Source organism: Crocodylus siamensis, chromosome 6, assembly GCF_052110815.1.
Source record: "Crocodylus siamensis isolate JL-2025a chromosome 6, ASM5211081v1, whole genome shotgun sequence".
NCBI classification, from domain to species: domain Eukaryota; kingdom Metazoa; phylum Chordata; order Crocodylia; family Crocodylidae; genus Crocodylus; species Crocodylus siamensis.
In genome coordinates, this window is record NC_143400.1 from 4,506,519 (window position 1) to 4,521,209 (window position 14,691).

The following is a 14,691-nucleotide window of genomic DNA, read 5'->3' on the forward strand; positions in this document are numbered from 1 at the left end:
TCATGAAACCGGGTGCCCTTACGGCCTCCATTTACTCTTGAGGAGAAAAACAGAGGGCATAAAGGCATCGGGTCTCATCTCAATAGAAGACACAGTAGCACACAGACACCGGTGTGCACGGACACGTGTACGCACGTATGAGTGCAAGGCCACAAACAGGTGTGCGCACACGGATACAACCGGGAGGGGGGCGGGTCCGGCCGGCTCCGCCTCCCGCCGCTCCCGGCGCCGCTTCCCTTCCGGAGCAGCGGCCCCGCCCCGCCCGCGCGTCCCGGGCCGGGGGCGGGGCCGGCGGCGGCAGCACCGCGCGGGGCTGGTCCCGGCTCCCGCAGCGCAGGGCACGACCTGCACCTTCCCCTTCCCCACCCCCACCCCCACAGACAGGTCGGGGCACAAGAGGCCCCGGGCGTGAGCGGGCAGGGCCCGAGCTGCCCCGGGCAGGGCCGGGGGCTCTTGAGCTGGGGCCCGCACTGCCACCGGCCCAGGGCCCCGCGGGCACGAGCACCGGGTGCCACCTCCGCAGCAGAGACCTGGTGCCGCCCCGGGCGGAGCCGCCTGCGGCGGGCCGGCCCCCCCGGGTTGGTGCGGGGCGGGCGGAGGAGGCGCCCCCCACCCGCGGCCGTGTGTCCCGCGCCGCAACCCCTCCGCCTCGCCCCCAGGCCCGTGCGCGGGGCGGCGCGGAAATGCCCGCGGGCAGGCCGGCCCCCGCCGCGGCGTTGCGGGCGCACCTTCAGCCCCGGCCCCTCGGCGCGGCCGTGCCCCCGAAGGCGGCAGAGCCCGCGGACGAGCCCCCTCGGGCCCCCGGGCAGGAGCCCCTGCCCCAGCAGGGCCCAGGTAAAGCCCGGGGGGGCCGAGCGCCCGCCCTGCCTTCGGGGGAGAGGCTCCGCGCCCTGTCCCGCGGCCGCGGCATTGCTGAGCGCGGGGCTGGGGTGGCGCGGGCTCCGGGCTGCGTGGCTGGCAGCGCCGGGCTGAGGCCCCGTCTTTCTCGCGGCGAGCGTGCGGCCCCGGCGGGAAGCCCGCTGGCCCTGGGTGGCCCTGGGGTGCTGCGGTGTCACTGCCAGTGGTGTAAGGGGTGTCCTAGCAATCGGGGGGCTGCTCCCCCCGTCTCCGTGCCGCGGCGAGCCTCTGTGGCCAGCACGGGGCTGGGGCAGGTGTCGGGGACACGCGTCTCCCCGGCGAGGGTCGGCTGGTACGCTTACCCCAGGCCTCTGTCCCGCTGCGGGCCCCCTGCCACGAGAGGAGCCCTGGGAGCGGTCGGCAGGGGAAGGCTCCCCGGGCTGGCGCCCCAGACGAGGCCCTTCTCCGGGAGCAGGTAAGGAGCCGCGCTGGCACCTCTTCAAGCGGCAGGAGGCAGCGTCCAGCAAAGGCAAACCCTGTGTGCCAGAGCATTTGGATGGGGTCCGTGCTCCGCGCACCCGGGTTTGTGCATTGTCCCGGTGCCCTGGACGCCTTTCGCACACCTTGGCGCAGACTCTCCTTGTATTTGCCTTCCCTCTCCTTTCAAAATGCGGGCGGTGACACTGCAGCAGCATCCCTCGAGCTTCTGTCCCAGGGAGTGATGTCCCTGCAGGCTCTGACATGAAGTAGTTATCACAAAAACGACAGTGTTATTATCACAATCCAGAGCAGGGACCGAGTTCTTGGGGCTCATCTCCAGCTGCCTGCCTGTGGTTGTCTATTGGCAGGAACTGGGGGAATTTGAGTCTTCCTCCTTCCTCCTCTCCCACAAGCTTGAGGCCTTGGGCTGCCTGCTGCCCAGGCGGGCACAGGTGAACAGCGGGGTTTTCCCCATGTTGGCAGCACCCGGGTAACTTGTCATTCTCTCCCCCACTCGGCAGGCGCAGGGACCCCGAGCAGAGCAGAGGAGGAGCCTGGAAACCTGGAGCTACACGGGACTGCCCCAGGGAGACTGGGGCACGGGGGCTGCCTGACACGTGGTTCAGGCCGACTGTACAAGGGCCAGGACAGGCCTCCCAAGCAGGAGGTGAGCAGGGCACCAGCTTCAGTCGGTGTTGGAAGTGCAGTTCAGGCAGAGACCAGAAGGAGCCAATGGTGCAGGGAAAATAGGGAGTGGAGAGACCTAAATAGTGAAAGGAGGCGGCTTCACTGGTGACGGCGGCTGCAACCACACCAAGCTGGCATTAGCTGGAGCTCGCTCCCCAGCGCAGATAGCCAGGGGTGCTGGCGCTGGCCGGCTGGGTCAGGATCCGTGGAGCCAGAGCTCCCTCCTCTGGAAACGCTCCTCAGGGTGCTTCTGAGGAGTGCTCAGATAGAAGCCTTTAAAACTGGAAGAACCAAGGAAGAGCCGTCCTGGGGACTGGGTGATACCCAGCCAGCACCAGGAAGCATGGGGCAGTGGTCTCTACAGCTGAGCCCAGCAAGTTGCCTTGAACATGGCTCAGACTAGGGAATATAGAGGGTCACTTCAGCTGATGCCAGCAGGATTTCTCCCGCACAACCAGTGGCAAAGCAACTGCATGGTTAGGTAGTTTGGTAGGAGTGAGCAGCACCCCTGGCTGCTAGACATCTCTGTTATTCAGAAGTGAGGCAGAAGAAAGGATAGATTTGCACCTTACAAACTAATAGTCAGAGATGCATAGAATAGGATGTTGTGAGCCCAAGCTCATTTCGTGAAATACAGTGAGAGGGTATGCACAGAGCAGACTATCAAGTAGAATGTGTTTTGTATGCTAAAGATCGAGAAAGGAGGCAGGGAAGGGATAAACGTGGGAGGGGAGACAGTGCTGGGAGAGGAAAACAAGTAAAAACCCTAAATGAGAATGGTAGAGATGGGGACTGTGGAGGAGACGGGCCATGTGGACTGACATCCATGGGGGTGCCACAAGCCATTCTCCACTAACGAACACAGCTAAGACCCAAATCTTTGCGTCCCAGAGTAAGTGCAGATCAGGGCTGTGGGGGCTGGAGGCACCTGGAAGAGAAGATGCTGATGGTGTAATGCTTGTGACTGCAGCTCCGGGAGGCCTTTGAGGACGTGGCGGTGTACTTCACGCGGAAGGAGTGGGAGCTGCTCGGAGATGGAGACAAGGAGCTTTACCGGGACCAGATGCTGAGGAATTACCAAGCCCTGCTTTCCCTGGGTAAAGCTCTGTTCACTGCTTCTCTCTGGAAGTGTGAGCTCTGAATTTTTTGTTGCCGTCTTCCTGTTTTTCAGCAGTCTGATCCTCCTGGACTTTTGCCTGGTGGTTTAAATCCACTTCCTTCCCACTGCTCTGTCAGTGATGAGGCCTCTTGTATGTCGTATTTATAATGTCCTCTTTCACTTGATCCACTCATCTTCCCCAATTGTTTAACTCCTGGTGCTTCCATTTTCAGCAGATTCTTAGTAAGGTGATCCTTTTGCCTTCATAGAGTGTTCCTATCCTCTCCAATTCATTAGGCCTACAAATTCACTATGAGGAATAATAATTCCTTGGAGAATTATTCTGATTTCCTCCCTCTCTTGCCTTGGGTGTCCTGTCCAAACAGGTAGCAAATCCTAGGATGCTCAGTTTGGTGCTACCTAAATCCTCATTCTCTTTTGGTTACCATCCAGCAGAAGTTTATGGAAGTCCTAATCAGCTTCTGCTACTACGACAGATGGATTAAGTGTTTTCTCAATTCCTTCTCTAGTGATGCATGTACACGTGATGGGACCTGGGTACTTCTCACAAGGACTCACTGGAAACTTCTGTCCGCATTCCTTCCATCATCTTCATCTCCACAGATCAAAGCCTCTGGCTTTGTGGTATTTACTTTGAGTTATGTGCTGTCAAGCCCACTCTGCCATTCACAAATGTTTTCTTGTCCTAAAATCCTGTGCATATCAGATGCACCTATCCCGCTTATTTTTAATGACAGTGATAGGCATGACCTAGTTAAAAACCAGTTTTCGTTTCCAGAGGATGTCTAATACAGGGGTTTGTTCTGGCTTCAGTGAAGGTTTGCGGTACTTAGCTTTTACTGGGCCAATTTGCTCTTCTGGTGCTTTCTTTTGCCTCTATTTCACCTAAAGGGTTTTCTCAGGGAAATGCTCAGATGCTCTTTCTCCCTTAACAAAGGCTATATAGACCATTTCTACACTATGGGACTCGCATGCTGTAAAATGTGTCTCCTGCTACCTTCTTTTGTAACTATCTACACATGGAATACAGTGCAGTTACTTACTCCACTCTCCCCAACAGTACTGACTTACAGTGGAGTTAACTTACTCTGCTCCAATACCAGTGCACATGTGGACAATCCCGCGTTACTGTGGAGATAATTAGTCAACTCCAGGGTAAAGGGCACATTATAAATGCACCCTGTTAGTTGCATATCCTTTTTATACTTCTGAGTGGGTGGTGCTTTGTTTCCCATGACCATCTCTTAAGGGACTTGTGTTCCTGGGGAAGCCAGGGTGGCTATTCAGCTCCTGTCCTGCACTGGCTCTGGGGACCCTCCCTGCACTCTCGCCTGCCATGTCTTGATGTTCTTAGTGCAGTTTGAAAGGGAGGCTGCCCCAGGACCCTAGAGGGAGCTTCCTGTTGGCCTCTGCCAGCAGATCCCCTCAGACCCTGTTGGATTCACTCCAGTCCTTGGATTTATTTGGCCTTCCCAGGCCATACACATCTCCCAGGAAACCTTTTGCCTTATGGGCTAATCACGGCCTCTGAACCTCCCTTAGAGCGGTGTCCATGCCTCACAGGTGTTACTGACTCACAGGTGTGGGAATTTTCCCTCAAGCCAATGTCTGACCATTCTAGGCCTCCCCACACTTGCCAGGGCCTTGGCCTTCCCAGTTTCCTCTCGCTGGCCCCATGCTACCAAGGCCCGCCATGCCAGGCCCAGCTTATGGGTTCCTGTCCTGCCGATTTGGTCTCTTTGGCCTCTGCCCCTTGCCTTTTGTTCTGGCGGCCTGGCCCCAGTGTTCACCCCTCACAGGCTACAGGTCTCTGACCTTGGTTGTCACCTCTTTCACCTGCGTCTCTGGGCTACGGGCTCCTGGCCCTTGTTTTCATCCCACTTGGGCTGTGGTTTCTCCCACGGTGGGCACTGTGCTCACTTCTCTCCTCTGCTCTTACTCTCCCTGGCCTGAACCTCTTCTCTTCACAAGTCCTCTGGCTGTGACAGAAAACTGTCCCCCACTAGGTTGCAACATAAAGATCCACTTCCTGGCTTAACCGTGATGCTGTCCTCCATACTGGGCCCTACTTCCCTGGGCTGTAGGCATCTGGTTTGCAGTCTCAAGGTCTCTCCTGTCAGCCAGGCAGTCCCCATTAGCCACCCTGTCATGGAGCTCTTTCTCCAGCAATTTGCAGGGCCAGACTGCCTGCCCTGGCTCAGGACCTGGCTTATATCTCACTCAAGCCCCGAGCACTTCTGGGCAGGTGTCTTACTAGCCCTGGCCCAGCTGTCTCTCCCCTATTCTAGCGGGCAGCCTGTTGCTACCCTATTTCCTATCGCTACAGCTCTACTGCTTCAATAGACTGTGTCCCACCAGACTATTGCTGTGTAGCTAGCACAGCAGTAGCCACTTTGGGTGTGTCTACTGGTGATGCTATGGTGCAGTTGCAATGCTGTATGATGATGTAGCATCCACAGGTGTCTATATGTGACCAACAGCTACTTCACCGTGGCATGCTTCCCTGTCATAGCGTATCACTACTGTGGAGTAGCAGCTACAAATAACCATGTACCATGCCTGTGGCCCAGTATGGGCGGTTACTGTAACGTGCTTTAGTACTTCCAAAAGGACGTATTAAAGTATGGTGTAGAAACAATGTCACCATAGAGCAATGTGTAGACGCACCATTTGGCTTCCTATTCCCTTGCAGGTCACCTTTTATTAGGCTGCCCGAATGCTGTTTGCTGCTGTTTTTCCTTTCCAAGTAACAAGAGGCATAGGCTCCCTGTTACCCTATCCTTCCACAACCTGAGTGACAAGGACCATGATCTATTGAAAACTTTTCTCTGCAGTGCTTTCTCTTTTATCCTTCATGTCCACCCTCCCTTTTCCTTCAAGGCCCTAGTAGAATCCTTGAGTTCATTGGATCCAGTCCCCAAATCCCAGCTGGTTCTTCTCCATCCAGTACCCAGTCACAAACACTCTTTAACTACTGCCTCAAACAGGATATCAAGGTCCAGCACCTGATTTAATCCACCGCATCGAGCAAGGAGAGGTGGAGCTCTGGGTTTGTAATGATGAGCACCATGGGGAAAACTCAGAAGCTGAAGACCTCTTGCCAGGTGAGTTGTTGCAGTCCCTTCCACCCAACTCCACCCTCGGAATTGCTCAATACCCAAAGTGAGACAGGGACCTGGAAACTGCAGCTCTGCCCTGTTCTGCCATTCAGGGATACTAACCTCCAATTGCTTGTTCTATAACATGTCCAGCTAGGTGTTGTTTCCACTGCCAGGAATCAGTGATGTGGAAACAAGCAGATGTTCCTTTTTTCTCCTGTTAGGGGACAGTCAAATTTCCTGTCTTGACTTTTAGGCACAGGCCTGATTCCCCTGGGATAGGATTATCTTTATTTTTCTATCTTCCCTTGGCAATGCAAGAGTTGATTTCCCAGCCCATGGTAGCTAACATCCTTTTACCAGGGTGTGATAGGATTCATTTTTTTTTTTTCTGTTTTTTTGCACCGGTCCTGGAAGCACTGTAACACCAGGTCAATGCATGGAGTGGATGGAGCAAGCTCCGGTTCCACCACCCAACACCAAAAAGAATCTGCTCAATATAGACCTCCAGTGGAGGACATATCAGAGACAATCACCTGCCCTGGGGAGCCCGCCTACGTGGTCACGGTGCTTACCTGGCGGGTGTGATAGGATTCATGGTCCCCCATGGAAATCAGAGTGTTTGGCCAAAGCTCTGTGTTGTCATTTTTGTTGAACAAAAGGCAGGCTGGGGCTCTCCCTTGTTTCTTCTGGTTAGGTAAACCTGGAACCCAGAAAATATTTAATAAAGTTCTCAGCCTGCATAAAATGGCTCTATGTGGTGGTTGGGATTTACAGGCTTTCGTGTTGGCTGGGAAAAGTGACTATTTTATGATTTGCACCAAAATCTCCCTCTTTCTGTGTCATGTCTGTGACAGTGTGTCAGAAGCCTTGGGACTTGGCACAAAGTCCACATGTAGGTTAATGTCTGTACCTCTGAAGCATCTAGTCCTAGGTAAGGCAGTGCTCCCTAAACATTCATGTCTGCTGACAGCTTCCTGATTTTCCACCATAAGGCTGTTCACACTTTTTCCCAGATGCTACTCCCAGGACCACTATACATCAAGTGTAAGCACTGGAGATGAGCCCTGAGCAGTCTCACAAATCCACTGCGGCTGCTGGAGCATGCCAGCCCCATCAGGTCGAGTGCTTGGTATCATCTCCTCCGTCACCCATCAGTGCCATGGTATACAGCAGCCCTTAGCCTCATTCTTCCTTTAAGCAAATGCTTCTGATCTCATGCTCAGCCTCTTAGTGCATGAAGTCATTCAGGTACTGTCCTAATACACATCCCTCATGTTATTCTCCCAGAGGGCTCTGAGGTGATGGGTCTCAGAGCTGTGACACAAGTCCATCAAGTTGCAGAACATTAGGATTTTATATGGACCTTCTCCTCCCTCACCACCAGCACTTGGGTTGCTAGAAAAAAGAGCTTAGTTTCTTAAGTAAATACAAGTACCAAGCTCCAGCCCTACTCTGAGGTGCATCCCACCTCAGGGAACAGCAGCTTTTCTCCTTTTGTGGCAAGGCAGGGCTAATCCGAAGTTTTTCTCTCCCCCCAGGACCTTCCTTGATGCTGAGCAGAGCTGAGGAGCAGCCCCCAGATGAAGGGCTGGTAGATCTGCAGCCACCGCAGACTTCCCTAAGTAGATTAAGAAGGAGGGACCCCCCAAGTCCCGAGAAGGACCATTGGCATAAGAGGCCAGGCAGGTCCCAAAACCAGATGGCGAACATGTTGTTGAACAAGGTTCTGACTCCTCTTGGGTGTGAGAGTGGAGCAGAGATGAAGCCGAGCAAGAGCCAGGGTTACAGGGAAGAATTTGATAGGCTGAGAGAGATGAAATATGTGAAGAGAGAGATTCACCAGGGAGAGAGATTTCATCCAAACTTTGCTGCTATGGTGGGCCTTAGGGAGAAGCTGGAGCTCACCACCAAGCTCAGGGAGAGGACCGAGCTGACATCTGAGTGCAGGGAAACCTTCAGTTGGCCATCGCAGCACCAGCACATCCACTCAGGGAGGAAGACAATCCAGTGCAGGATGAACTTCTCTGGCAGGGAAGAACTGTCCTGTCACCAGTGTGTGCACAGCAGGGAGCAGCCATCCTACTGCACCAAGTGTGAGAAGAGCTTCAGCCAGATGTCCAAGCTGGTCCTGCATCAGCTTATCTGTACAGCGAAGAAGCCATATCAGTGCTCTGTGTGTGGGAAGAGCTTCACCCGCTCCTCAAGCCTAGCTGAGCACCAGCGCATCCACACGGGGGAGAAGCCACATGAGTGCTTTGCATGTGGGAAGCATTTCACACACTCCTCCAGTCTGTTCTATCACCAGCGCATCCACACTGGAGAGAAACCACATCAGTGCCCTAAGTGTGGGAAGAGCTTCACCCAAGTCTCCCACCTATCCCGGCACCAGGAAATCCACACAGAGAAGAAACCACATCAGTGCCCTGAGTGTGGGAAGAGCTTCACTGAAGCCTCCCAACTTGCCCAGCACCCACATATCCAAGCAGGCAAAAAGCCACATCAGTGCCCTGAGTGTGGGAAGGGCTTCACCCAAAGCTCCCACCTGGCTCGGCACCGGCGCAGCCACACAGGGGAGAAGCCACATCAGTGCCCTGAGTGTGGGAAGGGCTTCACTCAAACCTCCCATCTGGCCCGGCACCAGCGCATCCACAAAGGGGAGAAGCCATATCAGTGCCCTGATTGTGGGAAGAGCTTCACTCGCTCCTGCCACCTGGCCCAGCACCGGCACGTCCACACACAGGAAAAGCCACATCAATGCTCTGAGTGTGGGAAGAGCTTCATCTGGTCCTCCCAGCTGGTCCAGCACCAGCGCATTCACACAGGAGAGAAGCCATATCAGTGCAAAGAGTGTGGGAAGAGCTTCACCCTCTCTTCCCACCTAGCCCAGCACCGGCATATCCACACAGGGAAAAGGCCACATCAGTGCTCTGAGTGTGGGAAGAGCTTCATCTGGAACTCTCAGCTGGCCCAGCACCAGCGCATTCACACGGGGGAAAAGCCATATCAGTGCAAAGAGTGTGGGAAGAGGTATACCCTCTCTTCCCACCTGACCCGGCACCAGCGAACCCATACAGGGGAGAAGCCATTTCAGTGCCCTAAGTGTACAAAGAGTTTCACAGAAGCCTCCAACTTGGCCCAACACCAGCGCAGGCACACAGGGGTAAGGCCGTTTCAGTGTCTTCAGTGTGGAAAAAGCTTCATGCAGTCCTCTCACCTGACCCGGCACCAGCGCATCCACACAGGGAAGAAGCCACATTGGTGCTCAGAGTGTGGGCAAAGCTTCACTCTCTCCCAGCTGGAAAAGCACCAGTGCACCCATACCCAGGAGCAACCATAAATCTGCCAGCGGTGCAGGATGGACTTGGGGATGTCTGTGTGTTTTGCACCCACCAGTAGTTGCATTCTGCCAGGCAGCTTCATCCTGGGAAGAGTGCAGGAAGAGTTCATCCTGCCCTCACCCTGTTTAGGGCACCACAGAGCTCAAAGGATCTAGATGTTGATGTGTAAAGTTTGATTTTTGGGGAGTGGCTAGGAAGAAATACCTGAGGCAGAGGCTAGTCCAGATGTTGGGGGAACTTCTGAGTTACTATCTTTGCATCATCCTTGGACCTGATACATTCTCCATCATTCTTTGTGAGCAGTCAGCAGTCCTGGGGAAGAAGTGCACTAACATTAGGGTTCCCTCCCAAGACAACTGGCTCCATATTACACTCGGAGACTGACCTGTGTGTCCTCCATGCTGGTCCCAAGGTCCTGGTGAGGCTCTTGAGTTGCAGGGAGAAGAGCATTAATGGTTAGCAAAGCATTTCCTGCTCTCTGCCCTGACCTTGCCTTTCCTCACCACCACCATGACCCCTCTCTCAGAACCGCTCATGCTCATTGGGTGTCTGCAAGCTGCTGTTGCTCCTGCTGTCACCCCCTGAGCCAAGTTTAGCAGCTTTTGCTTTTTAGCCTCTCTCTTCAACTCTGCACCACCAGGTGCCAGTTGCTTCCTCTGCCCTCCTTCCCATCTTCCCATTCTCTGCAATGGATTCCTTTGTACTAAAGCCCCAGAACTGAGCATGTTGGGTCCCTGTGTTGCATCTCCATGTTCTCTCCAGAGCTGTGAAATAGAAACAGGTCAGGGGCTGGAGGCTTTTTCATAACAGATGATTCCCAAGCCCTTCCCTTTGAGAGGATTCACCACAATCAAGAGCCTGTTCCTAATACTCAGGAGCGGGGGTTGTCACACCTGAGGCATTGCTCCTACGTAGTGCACGGACCCTGTGCTGGGGGCTTTTGAAGGAAGCTCTGCACAGGAGTCCCTTTTCTGGGTGAAAGGAGGTAACAGGCTGAACGAGGTGCAGCCTGTGCAGGTTCTGCTTCTCCTTTAGAAGCGTGTGGAAAGCAGGAGGCAAAGAAGGGGAAAAACGAGGAAGAAAGGCGTGAGGGAATAGAGGAGGAGTTTGAGCAGGAAAAAATAAGCAAAGGTGGTGAAGGAGAGCAGTACCAGGACATGATTTTCAGGGAGTTGCTCTGCTTGGATAGGTGCTGGAGAAAGGAAAGGAGGAGGAGGAGGAAAGGGTTCAACAGGCGGCTAGTACCTTGAGCAGGGAGAAAGGTGCAGCAGACTCCAAAGAGGAAAGAGAGGAGGGGATGGGGTAGCTCACTGAAAGTGAAATCCGAGAGGTGGAGGATTGGCAAACATGAAGGGGAAGAAGTTGCAAAATTTAGGGAAATGCAGAGAATCAGTGATGGGGCAAAAGCAGGGGCATCCTCTGTTTGTGCCCCACAAGCAGAAAGTTCACGCCATGGGTCCAAGATGGCAACAAGACACAGCACTTGGGGAAGGGAAGAGGAAAAAAGCAAGGGAAGGCCATGATGAAGGGTCCCTTTGCAAAACAGTGGCTGACAGTTACCTTAGTCATTGCATCGGTCAATGTGAGGCATCTTGTAAGTGGGCGGGAGTAGGGGCATTCTTGGCTCACGTGCAACCAGATGTCATCCGCCTGTAATAGTGTGATATATGAAGGCCACTGTAGCAAGTACCCATCCCAGGGGTGGTTGCGATGGCCCCTTCATTTCCATTCAGGCCTTTCCCACCTAGTTCTTGGGGCCCGCTCACCCACCATGCTTGGATGGCATAGATTTCTGATGAAAGCATGGGGCACCATGTCTTTCCAACTTGGTCTTATTCTTATGACTACAGGTGCTCATTGTCATTGCCTTAATGGCTAATTCTTGGGCTACACCCTCCCCACTACCCACTCCCAAGCCTTGCAGGTAATCTGCTGTCATATGCTGTTCATGAGGTAAGGGCTCCTAGTCCCACGCTCTGCCATCTGGCAGGCCTCAGGTACTGTAGTAGTCTGCTGTCCTGGGCTCTGGACCATCCTGTCCCTCAGCCCTGCCCCGGCACAGGACTGTTGTGTGCCTAGTTCCCCCTGGGTACCGCACTCTCCTGCCCCTCCCTAGGCACTAGACCTTCTCCACAGTAGAGCTAGGAAGAGAGTAAGGGGTAGACTGCCCTGATCAGTTCAGGCAAACACAGGGAGGTGTGTGGGGTAGAGAAGGCATGGATAATCAAGACCTTGATCTTGCCATTACTACTCTGTACAGGGATGGTTTTCCCTCCGTGGTCCAGGATGGCATGCAAGATCCAGTTTGAGTTGTGTAACTTCTGGTGGTCCTAGTGGGAATTCCTGGTGAGAGAGGTGCTGTATAGCACACAGGGCCATGGGTGATGGGGTTTTCCAGACATACTCTTGTTTATCTTTGCAAAATAGATCAGCTTTTCTTGCACCTTGGTAGTGGAAGGTAAATCCAAAACCATGTTTTATCAGAGATCATGTGAGGGATTATGTGTGGAGAAGATAGGGAGTGGGCACATACCCAAGCACAAAACCTTTAGCATTACAACTGCCAGCGTTTTACACTGTCGTGGTAGTGTTCGAGAATAAATAGAACCGGCAGCAAACAGGGTCCGTACTCATCCGGTCAAAGGACTGTCTCACTCTGGTGGGACACCTGAATGAGGAGAGATCAAAATGGATGTGTGTGACACTTTTAAGGTGGACTTGTTGAAAGAGCAGAAAAAATGTGGAATGGCAGATGGTGCACCAAATCCTTCTAGTTCAGCACCTACAGAAGACTTGGAGATTGGATACTGAAATGAAGAGCCCAAGGCTAACTGCAGAGGAAGGATCTCAGAGGCATGCCTGGGAATGTCAAGAAGAGGGAATGGACCAGAGTGGGACGCCTTCTTGAGACGCTGGTGTAGTTATGGACTGTGACACACGAGATGGTATGCTGGGGCGAGTTCCCACAACCTGGAAACGTGTGCAAGGAGAGGATGAAAACGGCTCATTTGTCTTAAAAATGTGATTTGGAACTGGAGAGATTTGATTGTGCATAGACATGTCGAAGCAGCAATTAAAGACGTAAAGGTAGGCCAGATAAGTCAAAGCAACCCTATGTAAGGGAGCAAGAAGAATCAGGGCAGGGAAAAGCTAGAAACGGGCAGCAGAGGGCCAAGGCTGAGATTCATTTGTTCAGTTCTGGTGTCGCCATGAATGTTGTGCAAAATATGGCACGTCCTGGATGCGGGGCATTCTTTTTCTTGTGCACGGTATTAGCCAGTACAGTTTTGTGAGGGCTTTTGGGGCTTTTTGGTTTTTGTTTAATTTTTGCCCTCGTCGCATGTGAAAAATATGTTCTGTTAAATTAGGTTTCAAATAGGGAAATGGATGAATTTGTGTGTGGCGGGGGAGAGAGGTGTTTTGATGTCAACTAACAATGTGGTATTGGATATAGTAATTTTTTTTGTTAAAAGAAGGAAAATGTTCTATATTTTGCAGCTATAAAAAACACCAACAATAATAACAGTAAGAATTATAATAATATTTCCCTGCCTCTGCACCCTGATTCCACATCTGACCACCCATTGCTGACCTTTCACAAACACTGGGAGCTTACAGAAGTTACATTTTTGCACAGTTAACCATAACCTAACAAACATACATGGCTGCAGAACCATTTTTAAATGGCTGTGTGCGCAAAAATGAAGTAGCTGTTGTTAAATCAGCTTTTGGATGAAAGCACATAAAGTCAGGGGGCCTTAACAAGCTTGCACACAGGTTCATTGAAGGGGGGGTGTTAATTTTCTGGCAGTTCTGCCCACATACCATGTGGCTTTGCAAAGGACTCTGCTCTAGCCCAGAACCAACAGAGTTTGTCTTCTGGGCCTGCCCTAGTGCCTGGGCTGCATCCCCTACCAGCTGTCCGTGTCTTTTCCCTGTCCTGCCTTCTCCCTCCGACCATCTGAGAGTCTCGGAAGAGGGGATGGTCTTGCAGAGTCTTCACAGTTGCATGTGGTGTGGGGAGAGAGAGAAAGGAAGAGTGACTAGCCCTGCACAGCTGCCTTGCCAGTTTGGCCTGGAAGAGCAGTCCCTCTCCCTGGGCTCCTCTTTGCGTGGGGTGGCGGTCGAGAGAGAGCCTGGGATCCAGGAGGCCGAGTCTGCTTGCAGCTGGCAGATCGTTCTGGGGTGGAGAGGAACCCTGCCTGGCTTCCTCGCGGGTTCTAGCCAAGGGAGCAGTCCACTGCCCAGACATCCCCTGGGTTGCAGGGGCTCCTTGCTAAGAGAGAGCCGGGGACCCAGCAAGGATGGCCTCACAGCCAGCCTGCCTAGTTGCACTGACTAATCCCTGCCTTGCTTCCTCGCCAGTTCTGCCCGGCAGTGCGGTCCCTCTCCCCACCAGGGGAAGCCCAGGGTCCAGGAACAAGAGCCTGCTGCCAGCTGGTAAAAATCACACTATAGAAAGGGGAACCATGACCACCTCTCTACCTGGGATTCCCATGAGTTCAGGGGGCTCTGCTGAGAAGGAGACTGGGGTCTAGCTGATAGATCTGATGTGAATCCTGTCCCTCTGGGCTCCTCTCCAGGCACTAGTGGGAGGGAGCCCAGGCCCGCTCTCTCTTGCCCTCTGCCACAGGGTCGGGCCCGGCTCTTCCCCTGCACGGGGTGCCTGCCACCTGAGGGGGAAAGACTCTGGCGTTCACAATGGGGACTCGAAGTCCCTGCCTGGGGCATGCAGGGCAGTAGCATGTGGTGGGGGGCCAGGAGGAGCCCCCAGCCCTTGTCAGGGTGGCTGAGTGGTCTAAAGTGTCAGGCTCAAGGCCCTGTCCTTCCCCTGCCCTGGGGGTCCTGGTCTCCCTGTGGAGGCATGGGTTCAAATCCCACCCCTGGCAGCTTCTTTTGGCACTCAGCTCCAGGCCTGCCTATGGCAAGGCAGCAGGAACTAAAGCTGAGCCTGCCTGCAGTGTCCTTGCCTTGCTGCTCCGCTGGAGGCTGGGGCATCAAAAGCCTGCCTTCCCTGGCCGGGAATTGAACCCGGGCCACGGCGGTGAAAGCGCCAAATCCTAGCCACTAGACCACCAGGGAGGACACAGGAGCGTGACCCCGCCTCCGCCTGCGGCCGCCGCCTTGC

At 53.9% G+C, this 14,691-nt stretch overlaps 1 protein-coding gene, 2 non-coding genes and 1 pseudogene across 3 annotated transcripts; 2 read left to right on the forward strand and 2 right to left on the reverse strand.

The window, feature by feature from the left end:
• Positions 1-137: 137 nt before the first annotated feature.
• On the forward strand, positions 138-13,086 carry LOC149860599 (uncharacterized). The gene is made up of 5 exons (XM_090051530.1): positions 138-834; positions 1,839-1,984; positions 2,975-3,101; positions 6,112-6,228; positions 7,764-13,086. The coding sequence occupies exons 1-5, from the start codon at positions 138-140 to the stop codon at positions 9,560-9,562; spliced, it is 2,886 nt and encodes a 961-aa protein (XP_089907656.1). The 3' UTR covers positions 9,563-13,086.
• Positions 6,624-6,708, reverse strand: LOC149860600 (U2 spliceosomal RNA; annotated as a pseudogene).
• A 1,256-nt stretch (positions 13,087-14,342) lies between the features above and the next one.
• Positions 14,343-14,452, forward strand: TRNAL-CAA (transfer RNA leucine (anticodon CAA)). Its single transcript is given in 2 exon segments — positions 14,343-14,380; positions 14,398-14,452. It is a non-coding gene; the product is annotated as a tRNA-Leu (tRNA).
• A 121-nt stretch (positions 14,453-14,573) lies between these two features.
• Positions 14,574-14,645, reverse strand: TRNAE-UUC (transfer RNA glutamic acid (anticodon UUC)). The gene has a single exon. It is a non-coding gene; the product is annotated as a tRNA-Glu (tRNA).
• Between the last annotated feature and the right edge of the window lie 46 nt (positions 14,646-14,691).